At 41.1% G+C, this 13,699-nt stretch overlaps 1 protein-coding gene across 1 annotated transcript; it reads left to right on the top strand.

Annotated features, from left to right (window-relative positions):
- The first annotated feature begins 179 nt into the window (after nucleotides 1-179).
- On the top strand, nucleotides 180-12,608 carry LOC139741119 (uncharacterized). Its single transcript, XM_071651707.1, has 6 exons — nucleotides 180-243; nucleotides 6,841-6,911; nucleotides 7,875-7,944; nucleotides 9,210-9,429; nucleotides 10,150-10,322; nucleotides 11,005-12,608. The coding sequence occupies exons 1-6, from the start codon at nucleotides 181-183 to the stop codon at nucleotides 12,139-12,141; spliced, it is 1,734 nt and encodes a 577-aa protein (XP_071507808.1). The 5' UTR covers nucleotide 180; the 3' UTR covers nucleotides 12,142-12,608.
- Nucleotides 12,609-13,699: the final 1,091 nt, after the last annotated feature.

The following is a 13,699-nucleotide window of genomic DNA, read 5'->3' as shown; positions in this document are numbered from 1 at the left end:
CTGGGTAACGACATGGCGTCCAATTTATGAGTTGGCCAGACTCTCTTAATATACGGCACTGCGGTACGTTGTCGAACAGCGCCACCCAGCGACGACGGCCGGCTATGAGGTCTATTTTTGTGGGGAAAGTGCCTGAGTATTCTGATAATGAATGGCCGGAATATCGCTTTGGACAGAAGAATGCAAGAAAGTTACCGGAGAAAATATTTTGCCTTGAAACGGAAATGTGATTCCTTGGAGTTGGTGAGTATGTTTCCAAAGGTTTCAGAATGATGCACGGCATCAGCAAGCCAAATTTCATCGCTGAAGCGTACGGACGGTGTGTGTGTTGTCGTTGGATCCGTTTTACACGAGTCCCACTCGTAAACTTTTATGTGTGAGGGAGTTGGACTCCTTCAGATCGTGCACTTGCACTAGCTAGACCTATTTAGTATTAGTAATTACTCGCAATTCAACACGCTTGCAAGGCCAAGGGATATTTGCTCCACTACTTTCTTCTTCTTCTTCCTTTCCAATACAGTCCACCATCGATGTGTATCATCGTACTTTTGGGTGATGTGCGGTGTGCTGTGCAATTGTTCTCCTGTAAAAAAGGGGAAATTTTCTGGGTGCAGAAATTTTTGCGCATTTCGCTCAACCAGCAATGCAATGCCGAATGGCCAATGCCAATAAAAACTAAAGCTAACGGCAGTATTAAACGCCAATTATTTTTTGAAAGGTTATCAAACATAGTAAACGGGTAAAACTGATATTTCATTTTATGATAATCTCGTCATGTGAAAAATTAAAATTCTCACCTCTCTCTGTACCATGCAGTTTGTGATGAGGAAAGCAACTCATCCATAAATTTTCTAAATTATCAAAGGGACTGGGCTGGGTCTGTACAGTACTGGTTGAGATGAGTTGAACATTAAAGTAAGATAATGAGAAACCTCTTATGAAATATGAAAGAGCATGTAATTTTAAGAAGGATTAAACATTTATTTGATGAAAATTGGTTTTCAAATGGCTGAAATATACAAAAAAGTGATATTAATAATAAAAGGCGACAGGCCACGCCTTTTATTAATATTAGGATCTCTTTGTTTCACCTTGTTTTTGGATATCTCAACCATTTCAAAACCGGTTTTCATCAAATAAACTTTTGATACCCGTACCCATTAGAATTGCATGCTCTTTGACATATCATACATAGAGTGGTTTCTGAATATCTCGCAAAACGTTAAAAGCTAAATCCTCACCTAAACCAGAACTGTACACACCCTTTAATATGGGGAAAAGCATACATTTTTGGTATTTTCCATCTGGCGACCTGATGAGAGTTCTAGCGATGAGTTGCCAGCAGCATGCAGTTTGCATAAGGCCAAGTAAAAAAAGAAAGTAGTTTCTCGTCCGGGTTTTTTGAGCAAGGCGATGAGGGAGGTCCTTACTATTTGATATCTTACTATTTTTTCAAGGATCGTCGAAATGAAAGTATATAGAGCCTATGTGTTTCTCGTCCGGTAATTCTGAGAAAGCTAACGAGAGAGGGCTTTACAATTTTCTATATTCAATTTATGAAATGAAATATCACTCTGGTAGCTGTGTTATGAGACCAGGTCCCAAGTGTACGTCTTGCCTGCACTCTGTGCATTTTCAAACAAATAGATATATGTGCCATACTTGAAATGAAACTTCATGCATGCAGAAATACATTTGCTTTTTCTTTCCACTACAGATGTCAGGGGAAAATGACCATCTTAACACTGGTATTTAGTGTTGTAATGGCTTTTCTGATACCAGTGTTCTTGCAATTCTGATGTATTGTGCTATCAATTGAAACAGGTATAAAACATGTCTTTCAACAAATGTACGACTGAAATAAATTCCATGATATTCAAAACACTGCTTTATTTATTGGTGTTTGTGACTTTTTGTGTCCACACAGCTGGTATGTATATCTGCAGTTCTTCACAGTACAATTGTAGCATATTCAACTGGAAACTGGCTTGTACAATTGCAGATGGATGTCAAAATGATACTGATATGGCATTCTAGCATTAACCGTTTAAAGATGTTTCTTCATGTTCTAAAAAGACATTTGATAATCACTCATTATTTGGATGATGAATGGTTGTATAACAGTACACACTACAGATGATACCACTCACGGCTGTGTCCATGAATTTACATCGTGAAGAAAAGTATCCCGCAGAAATACGAGACAAACCAGAATCCGTGGAAAAGTTATTTATTTTGTAGATACACCCATTTAATAATTCTACATTTGCTGGAAAAGCGCATTCATTTTCTCTTCAAAATAGAATGTATCGCCGTGACAGACCAGGGGATGGGAACCCTTGACAGCTACAAAACACGCACACTTTGCCGATATACGGTGCGGCACGGCCACTGCACTGGCACCGTGTACCAGGGAGGTGTGGACCTCCCTGCTGGCACCGTACCTTCCGACACTGCACACACATGCACATAGTCACAATGACATGAAAATGTATACAAACTCGATACCGTATAATCCTCACAAGCATTTGTACAGTACAATTCATCCGCTTAAAATATCAGAAACGGGGAAAAATACGAACAACGCGCGAAATATGCGTGGAATATCAGCGATTGTTCGCAAAAATGTTGCCGCTATCGCGTTCACGACGTACCGAGTGCGCTGTACATCACAGCCCAGTAGGCCGGCCCGCCGCGCCGCCCATCCAACTACAGTGCAGTTCGACTGCTTTGTGGGTCATTCCTTCTTGCCGATCGGCCGAGCTCGCAGTGTTATGCATGCGTACGTTATTACATACGCACTACACACAGAAGCTACAGCTGTACTACAGTCTGCAGCTAAGTAGAGGACGCAAGGCGTAAAAATTAGAAATGAGACGTCACGATTGTTAGGTGAATTGTCGATCTTTTTTTTTTTCCGGCGGCCGAAAAAATAGTAAATATCAAAAAAGTCGATGCGGCAACTGAAAATCGATGCGGGCGGGGAGCGGGCTGGGACGAGAATTATGAATTTCTTGGTATTTTCAGCGCCATTTTGAAAATAGTAAATAGTAAAAAAATCGATGCGGCGGCCAAAATCGATGCGCGCGAGGACGAGAAACTGGTTTCTTTTTTTACTTGGCCTAATATGCACTTGCATCGGACCCACATGCACGGCCTTGAGCCATTTTTAAAAAAAGTAGAATTATCAAACAGAACACTACACTAGTTGTAGTATAAGGAGGTAAAAGTAAAACTGATATTTCATCCTTTGATAATCTCGTCATGTGAAAATTAAAACTCTTACCTTTCTCTTCCATGCAGTTTGTGATGAAAAGAATTCATAAATTTATGAGGAAAAAACATGCGTTTTTGGTATTTTTCATCTGGTGACCTGACGAGAGTCTTACTAGCGATGAGTCGCCAGCGTGCAGCTTGCATGTGTTACAATGCACCTGCATCAGACCTGCACGAACGGCCGTGCTTGTGTGCCCTCGAGTTCTCAATCCAGCACCCATGCACACACAACACATGCAATTCGCCTTTTGCCAGTACTCTCATAGGGTCGCCATTGGACAGTCATTTTGTCACTGTTGAGCTGCCACGCTTATTTTCTTTCATTTTTCAAAACACACCCATCATTAAATGATTTGACCCAATGCTGTAAATGCCAAAGTTCAAAATGATATGTGATTTAACCGCCCTCTCTTCAAAAATATTGTCTCCCCCTGAAGAAAAAGTGGACGTCACGTGCCTGACCTGTCGCGTGAGCACTCTCTAGTGTGTGTGTGTGTCAAACAAAACACAGTACAAAGTTTTAATACTCGTACATGTCCATAAAGTTCTTGCGGGCCACACAGAGATTTGTCACTGTGACGGAAGGAAATATTTTTTACTTTCGCTCGATGTAAAAAAAGAGCCATACACATGAAATAATAAAGTACGAGAAGGACAAATAGCAAACAGGCGCATGAACGTTAATGAACGAGTAGCGACTTAATGGTAGGTAACGTTAGTGCGAAAATAAAAGCATGGGAATATTTTTGCTTGCCATACAATGTATGTTCCAGTAGTTGATGTCTTGATTCTACGGAATTAAAACCACGCAAAACTCTTCTTACCCGGCTGACCGTGAAAAATTAGGGTGCGTTTATAAGATTTTGCGGGCCTAGAATCACTGTTTTGAAACACTGTTTTGAAACACTGATTCAAATCACACTTTCGTCAGGAGAGCGTTTATAAGATTTTTTCTCCGAGCGTGTTGGGGCTCTCGCTCAGACTGTGCCATTGCGCAACTCACTCTGCGCAGTTTTTCCTCGGCAAAAGGTCAAACAGGGTGCGCGCAAGGCATTGTGACGTCACATAAACAGTGTTTGCGATCGCGGTTGCGTTTATAAGATTTTTGAAACACTGATTCTACAGAAACACTGTTTGTAAACGCACTATTTTGTGCGTTTACAAACAGTGTTTCAAAACAGTGTTTCAAATCACGGTTAGCGTTTATAAGAATTTTTTTCGAGCTAGAATCACTGTTTGGCCATAAACAGTGTTTCAAAACACTGTTTCTGGCCAGAAGAAAAATCTTATAAACGCACCCTTAGTCACACGAAAATATCCACTTTTACAGTTTGCGTGTACAGTACTCTCCGTGTAATCGGGCATCGCTTTACTCCGTTTAATTGGGTAGTAATGTCAAAACCAGTTCCAATGCACATTAAAATTACCTGATAATCGGGTTGCCTCTCCGCATAAATTGGCAAATAATTTTCTTCTATTCTAATTTCTACCCACATTTTATCGCAGATTAACACTTTAAGAAATTATGAATGTCAAATTTTCCACGGCTAATCGCATTCTTTGCTTAATTTGCAAAGAAGACCGATCATTTGGGGAGTGATTAAGCATGAAAACACATGTACCAGTACCAACTTGCCCTACGTAAATGAACATTGTAGCTGGCACTCACAATTGCATAGACAGACAGGAGTTGAACACACTTGCTCTACCTCCCTTGCTCCGCAACAACATTCTCAACACGAGAAGTTTGCAACGAAAATCAGGCCATGCACGAGCTCCATAATTTTGCTTTTCTCCAGTCACTTCTCGAAAAGTAACCCGATGTTCTATGTGACTTAAGTGCAGACAAAGAGACATGTTCATTTCGGAAAACGCCTGCATAATAGCGAGGAGTCAATAGTCAAACGACAAAGTTTTCTGAAGACATTATTATATCAATAAAAAGAGTGTAAATTATTGCTCGTGACTGAGCAAGTATCAGGTACAACACGTACAATTTGTATGTACAGTTGAACCTCTATTATCCGGCCTCCCTTTATCCGGATCTCTCTATTATCCGGACGCAATCTCGCCGTGATTTTTTTAAAATAATTACGGGAAGAAAGGGGGATTCCCAACTCCTTGAGAACTCCTACCCAAACACACATGAATTACATATTACTTCCAATATGATTAACATACATTGCATCAAATTTCCTTCCAAATTGCTTACCTTCAGACATTTCAACATCCCGAAACATCCCCAAATGTAACAATGAAAAGGTTGCAGTGTACACATTACTACATGTGGCACTACAATGGGCTACATCAGTACATGTGTATGTATATGTACATGTATAAAGCATTGAGTCTCCCGTATCCGGCCAAATCCCTTATCCGGATGAGCCCCGACTTGTCCGGATGCGAGAGGTTCAACTGTATAATGTGCTAAGCAAGCACGCGTGTTAAGCATATAGTGTAGGTGTTTGGTGCAGTGTACAATGCATGTACATACACATTTTGTGTGTCAATTGTTCTTCTGTTAAACGGGTATTCCGCTTAATCGGGTAAGAAACGCTCTGTTCGAGCCTACCCGATTATGCGGAGAGTACTGTATAACACGTATAAAAAAACAAAAAAACAAACAAACAAAAAACAATGTAGGGAGTTGATTAGGCCTATGCTATCCTTCTACAAAGGAGCTGAATCTTTTTTTGCACCTCCGCTTTGAATTATTTTGCAGAAGTGCAAATGGTCGAACTGGGCAACGAGTTCCACAGTCGTATGGAGTCTTGAAAGCCTGTGTTCGGGCAAAACTTCAAATTAGGTCTAGTTTTAAAGGAATTTTAATATGAAACTTGTGCCCACATCCTTTTATAGTACTAAAGTAGTCCCCCAAACTCACCACAGCAGCAGCAGCAGCAACAACAACAACAACAACAACAACAACAACAACAAGCACTTATCATCACTCTGCATATGTTTGGACTTGACATTTTTTTTTTCCAGACTCAGCTCAGTCAGATGCATATCATAAGTTGGTAGGGGGCCTATAGCCCAGTTTTTGACGAAACTATTAATGCTGTAGTCAATCACATACGATACTCAAACATATGTTTATAGTGTTTACACTGTTACGCATACTTTAGGGTGCATACATGTACAATTGTATGTGTGCAATTACGGCTCCGAGAGATGATGCTAACCAGTTCCTTACACAAAGATGTCTTTATATTAAATGCAATTTTTTCCCCTCCCCCCACTAATTTTGCTATACCACTCTATAGTCTTACAGTGCCTTACCCTTTGCCAGTGTGCATAATGTTTGCCTATGCAGGGATGTACATGCGCGTGGATATTTGGCAAGTAATGTGGATGGCGTGCATCTGTGCGTATAAAAGCGGATAGCCGAATTGTGGGGTGTTATGTAAAGTGGTATAGCAAAATACAATTGTAAGTACACATACAGCAAGGAAGTCTTTCCAGAATTTGGATACTATGTGTCAAGAATCACTTGCCATTATCTCTGGACATCTCTGATGGGGTTATTGTATCTATCTTATTTGTTGTTTCTTTATTTTTCAGAGCAATGAGAGAGTGTTGAACAGACTTTGCCATGTCAAGAAGTACATTCACAAGCTGTCAAGAGAAAGGAGGTAATGGAAATCAAGATACATGTACATTGTAATCAGTATCAGTACCCTTTTAATACTAAGATTCAACTGCACGCAAAAGCTTACATTGTAGGTTTCTACATGTAGCCAGCCCTCAGTCAAATTTTGGACAGCATTAAGGTCAGATTTTGGGCAGCTTACATACACAGTTGACCATTTGTTGACTGAGATGAAACTACTGCTTGTAAATAACTGGCCAATTCACTGACCTGTGTTCTTTGCCAATTGGCATTTATATACAGTGGACTCCCATTATAATGAAGTCCCCGGGACCTGCAGTTTTCTTTCGCTGTATCGAAATTTCGTTATAACCGAACAAATAATAAAAAACAGAGAGAGGATAATGTTGCTGCCTGAATTTTTATTTCGTTGTAACCAGAATTTCATTAAAACTGTGTTCGTTATAATAGGAGAGTGCACTGTACATTTTGTATGTCCTTAGACAAAGCGTCAATGAGCACGGAGTATGAAACCCTTCTAAACCAGTTACCTTATTATGTCACCTCACCTCCCTCATCGGATTATGACTTTGTCCTGCCTAAATGGGTCATCAAACTTTCATGTGAGGTCAGGTTTGGAATTTTAATCTAATGGAAATGTAGGTCATGATATTCAGATCTGAATGGGTTTTAACTGGAGAACTGGAGTAGATTGTAATGACAGTAGGTGATTATGGGTAACTCATCGCAGAGATACATGTAGATGTACATGTAGATACATCTAGTAGAAGGTACATTACAATTACTCCCTCCAAAAAATGATACGGCAAAATTAGAATCTGACTGGCCAAAAAGTTTAAGATTCACTGTGAAAAATATATTTTATCTTCAACAAGTACATTGATATGTGACACAAGAGCTCGTCAATCCTAAGTTCTTCTTTGGTTGTTGTGAGAAGAATGATTGATGATGACCCTCAAATCTGATTTCCTTTCAATTACTACAGGGGTTTGGCTAAGAAGCTGACAGAGCTTGGCGATGAGTTCAAGAAGAGTGATCTGACCATCCCTCTGGAGGTAAATGACAACATCTGAAGAACATAGAGTTTATGAGGGGATCTGTGTAAGAGTAGATGTGTATTCAGTGAAATGCATTAGGTCAATCATCATTTGTCACTACAATCACCATGATATTTTATTAACCCGTTGAGGACGAAATCCAAGTATACTCGACCAGGGGTCTATGGGAAATGCATATTGTCACAAAATCAGTCCATCCTCAATGGGTTAACCTATTGCTTGTTTGTTGATCTGTATTTACAGTGTAAGGTTTGTAATAGTGAAATACATTTTGTTGTATCATGAATGCTCTGCTGTAGAGAGAACAGAGCTGTAATGACAAGGCTTTGACAGTTCATGGCATACCATTATGGAAAGTTTCACGTTTTTTTTCTGCTTTGGTTTGCAACAGTATACAAATAGCCTTAAATTCTGTAGTTTGTTTGTTTGTTTTATTTCCATCTGAGAACATGGCAACAAGATAGCCCATATTCACCTGCAATAGCTGGTCTTCCATGGGGTCCAGTTGGATGAAAAGCAGGACCACTTCACCTGGTTAAACACCCTGCTCTTTACGATGAATAAATGAAGCGGGATCTTTCACGTACATGAGTTGTGACTCTCTCACACAAGGGACCTTTCTATGTCCTGTCCAAGGGACGGAGTGTTTGCCTCTTACTGGAGGGGACAATATGATTACATCATGTATATACAACATTGCTCAGTAGGCCGCGGGAATCGAACCGGGGTCTTTTGGATCGTGAGGCAGACATACAACACATTTTACTACCAACTGGGCTAACTCACCACCCTGTCTGACACCCCAGTGCTTTTGGCTGTGTTTTTGTGGTTGAAGTAATATGCTTACAGTTTGAAATTCAATACTGTATATGCTGTTATTTTCACATGCAGATATTTTCGCGCACTAGGAGGTCATAGACATTTTTGTGAGATGTTGTTTTTGCGAATTGATGCAGACGCTAACATAAATGCACTACCATCTAAGCGCATCGAGACATTTTTGCATGTTGTTAAATTGTCGATCCAACTGTGATTTGTGAAATTCGCGAAAAATGAAACCCTCACGAAAAATAACAGCTTAGACAGTACTAGATTTACAGTGCAGTGTTCAATGGGATGAACATACCATGACTGTTTATCCCATTCCAATTAGCTTCTCATTATTATATGTAAAATTCAAATGTGTTATTCATGTCATTTTCTTTTAGTTCCCTGGACTCGAATAATTACCGGCAACTTGGTGTGTTTTCTTCCTTTCCTAGGATGACCTTCCTAACAGCATGATAGGGGTGTCAGACAGCCCTTCATCCAGTCTACCACCGGCTGGGGATGGCCAGGGGGGCCTCAGTCCCTCTGTTTACAATGCATCTAGCACCATCAAGGTGGAAGATGCTGTCGCCACAGAGACACCACCCGCAGCTCCAGGGAAAGCAAACAAGAAGAAGCGTTCGCGGGAAGTGGGCAAGTCAGAAAAGGAAAGGGGTGAGCGAGTTTATACCAAAGTTAATGACTTTCCTTAAAAAAAAAAAAAAACAAACTGAAGAGATTTGGCACCTGCAAATGTACCGTTATCTACATGTATTATATGTTCCAGTGCACTTGAAGGTAGAACTCTGCAATTTGCTGTTACATACAATCATCACCCCACCCCACCCCACCCCACCCCACTCCCAAGAAAGACAGAAAAAAAAGTGGCTTCACTGTCCTTATTCTATTGTGTTTACAAACAAGTACATTCTAGACGCAAAAATAAGACAGTCCAACATTAGGACCCTTGTTATACAATACAAATAGCAGGATGACTATCAGTTCATGTAATTTATACACACATATGCTGATTTATAAATGAAGCAAGTCAGGGGATATTGAAAAGGCCTTTGAGTCTACAAGTTTCGTTTTCATCTTCAGTGCCTGTCGTATTGAGCGGCATGCATTCACTTTGGACAATGAACGATGTTCAAGACAAATTACACAAATTGTTGGACTCCATTCTGGCTAGTTGCAATTCCTATGAATATAAACAGGGCCCCTCAACAAAGTGATGTATGGTAGCTTTGCAGTTCATCTTCTTAAACATGCACCCTCTTTGTACTTTCAATATCTGTGATTAGTAATTTGATGCGGTGCTATCCACTACAAGAGGAATACCAGTAAATAGAATTAATGTCTTGACTATGCGTGCTACCTGCCGTCCTCTGCTAGATCCCAATGCACCCAAGAAGCCAGCCAACGCCTTCCTGATGTACTGCCAGCAGGAGCGGCAGAAGGTGCAAGACAGGGAGGGCAACGGCATCTACTCGGCCGACATCAGTCACCAGGAGCTGACCAGGCAGCTGGCCAAGCAGTGGAAGTTTCTCAGCGAGGAGGAGAAAAAGGTGAGACCAGCCTGGGCTGTGAGATAGCCAAACAACGTATGTTGAAAATTTAGGAAAATTGACGAAGTCACTTGTGTCAATTTGTTTTAGCATTATCTAACTCTGAATCAAATCTTTACATCAGAACGCATCCCGTTATTGAGATGTGATGCCCTCTCCCAGTGGGAAATGATTGAATTTTGCTGGCAAAACAACATAAAAAAAAGCGGCGACACGCTTGCCCCTTCTCAACACTCATTGGTCTTGAAGTTTGCAAAACAACAAATCTACATACATGCAATACATTGTTTTACCATTCACGAATATATAAAATATGACCCTAACACTAGGACCTAAAAGGCTCTGCAATACATTTCATGCTCTAATTAGGCATTGGTGTCAGTCATCATGCAGTTGAGAATGTTGTGAAGTGTGAAATTACATAGTGTATAGTGAAACTCTCAAGCCATGCTATCAGAGTAATTATAGAAAGAAAGTGTCAACCAGAAATGAAAACAAAAGATGTACTAGTGGACCTGCCTCATTCCAATGTACATATTTTGTGAGTGATTAAAATGATTAGTAACCCATGTCATTAATGTCATCTAATTGCTGTAAGTGATCTTGCATTTATTTCAGTTGACCAGCAGCACAATTTCAAATTTAAAACTAACTCATCACACTGCTTCATTGTATTTTCCAGCATTATTACCTGATGTACGAGAAGGAGAAAGATCGCTACGACAAGGCTGTCAAGAAGTACGCCAAGGGAGGGGGAGGCGGGGGAGGAGGAGGAGACAAAAAGCACCCCAAAGTGGAGGAGGACGCAGAGTCCGAGACGATTGATGTCGTGAAGACGGGGCAGGAGAAAGAGGGGGCGGTGAAGCGAGACCTCAGCGAGGAGAAGATCACCCTCAAGCCTGCGGGCAGTGAAGACCAGACCATCGATGTGGAGAAGGATGAGTTTGAGTTCACCGACTTCTCGATGGAGGCTGAGGAGCCGAAGATTTGCCTGGAGAAGATCGATAAGAGCAAGCTCTTTGACAAAACGAGACTCTATGGGCTGCCAAGTGCTTACAGTGAGCGGAAGTCAGATCACGACTCAAAGGACCCTGCTAAAGATCTGCTGTCAAAGACTGATGCCAAGGTGTTGCACAAGTCAGCGGGCCTGGAATCAAAGACCCTGTCTGTTCTGGAAGTCAAGACGGGAAAGGTCAGAATGCCAGCGATGTCCCCCCAGGCGATGCCCAAGGCCCTTCCAGGGGTGCTGATCAAGCCGCCAGCAGAGAACAGGATGAAAGAGATGGCCGGGGTGAGGACAGAGTTGGTGAGGAGTCAGCCAATGGTGGAACTGCAGAGCAAACCTCCAGCCGAGGATAGGACGGTGCTTGTGTCGACCCTCAAAAGTAAGCCTGTCTTTGACATGAAGACACGGTCGAGCCCAGACATCAAACCCAGGGCATCATCTACTGACCTGAAGGATGCAGGGGACACTGACCGCAAGAGCCCCATCGTCACTGCGGACAGTAAGCCCAAGCCTGCCATCGAAATTCGCAGCCGAACAATAAGTGACCTCAAAGCGAGATCCTCGCCGGACATCAAGTCGAGATCTTCTCCCGAACCCAAGCCAAGGGTGTTCAGTGAGGTCAAAGTGCGGTCCCCTGCGGAAGTAAAAAGCAAACCTTTTACGACTGAGGGCAAGTCCATCTCTATCAATGAGGTGCGGGTCAAACCTTCACCAGAGATCAGACGAATGTCCACAGAGAATAAGAAGCCCGTGGTGGAACTGAAAAAATTTGCACTCGATCCCTCCGATGACCCCTATCATTTTGATGACTAAATTTGACGTGTAAACTTGTCTTCAAATATTTGGTGTCATTACATATATATGCAAAGGATGACCATGTTACCTACATGTAGCTCTTGCATCATCGTAAAGGCTAGCGGCTGTTTGTATGAATGAGCCCTGAGCAACACTCCCGTTATTTCAAGAGGAGCTGACTGTAAAAGGTGCATTGATACTGCTTGTCAAAGACATTGTTCCCCATCTTTGAAGTTTCATTGTGATGAATGAGAATACTGATCCAGGCTGCACAATAACCCATTTTCTTCACTGGTCTGACCTGTCTGTCGGACCGGTTTTGTGGGTACCCAGTTTTTATTTGTTTTACTGGTCCATTCCTGAAAAAGTTGCTGACAGTTCGACAGTGATTCTTACTGGTCACGGACTGTCGGACCAGTGCCAGCATGCAGCGTTTGTGATCACATCATGCTTGTGGTTATGTTGACAGCATTAACCCTAACATACCTGGGCTATTTACCGAGCTTGAATTCCGGGTGGGGGGGGGGGGGGCATTATAGCCCCCCTTCAGATCTCGACCGTTGATCGCACGATCGCCGCAAAATTTGGCATGAGTATAAAGCCGGATGTAATCTACAAGACTGTTCAGTTAAATTTTCAAAAAATTTGTATTTTCTATTTTAAATTAATTAATTATGCAAATATATGCAGAAAAAACCTCATTTTCGTCTGTAATTGGCTTATAAAAGCTTATGGAATGCACATTTTTGGTGTAAATATTCCTTGTGACATTCCGAACATTTGTGTGTAAAAAAAAAATTCGGTATCAAAATTAATTTTTTATGTTTTTTATTGTTTTATCAATTTTTAATGTATTTCCTTGTTTTTTTGAACTTTGGTTTTTGTTGTTTTTTTCAGCAGAATTTGTCATACACATTTTTGGAAGCATGATTATACTAAAATAAATTGATTTCAGCCATTAGAATTAAAAATATAAATCTTTATATGAATTAATTGAAAAAAGACAATTTGTGTTGACTTTGTACACAAAATCACGTTTTTGAGCAATTTTGGGGTTGACAAAAAATTTTTGAAGGGGCTTGGCTTAGGAACGGTATGCCCAGGCGCGACAAATTTGGTCTCAAAAGTTGCGCGAGACTTGAAAGTAAAAAGTTAGCGAGCGGCGCGGTCAATGTGTAGTGATCTGTAATGATGCCCAGCCCCTTCAAGTCTCCACCCTCTCTCCCCTTCAAAATAGAAACAAAGCTGACACAGGATGGACGTAGCTTATTTCCAGTCTACATTTGAATGAAACTGTGGGGCCTAGCATACTCGTATTTGAAAGTGACAAAGTATGTATTAATTGTTCCTTGCACCACTCTACTTCCGATGCAGCATGATAAATCAAGAAATCTATCGCGCCACATTCCTCGGTGCATCCATGTAACTGTTAAAATGATGAAGAAAAGAAGATATAAAGCTTGTAATGCATTGCCCAAGAGTTTATTAGCAAGACGGCAGTGTCATAGAAATAGATTGGATGTCATGGTCATTACAAGTCAAATATTGGGCATGAAGCATAGAATGTGTTGTGTGG

This window comes from Diadema antillarum, unplaced genomic scaffold, assembly GCF_040938485.1.
Source record: "Diadema antillarum isolate AM-2024a unplaced genomic scaffold, OU_Dant_1.0 seq00000905_RagTag, whole genome shotgun sequence".
Lineage (NCBI taxonomy): Eukaryota > Metazoa > Echinodermata > Echinoidea > Diadematoida > Diadematidae > Diadema > Diadema antillarum.
This window is presented reverse-complemented; position numbering and strand designations above follow the sequence as displayed.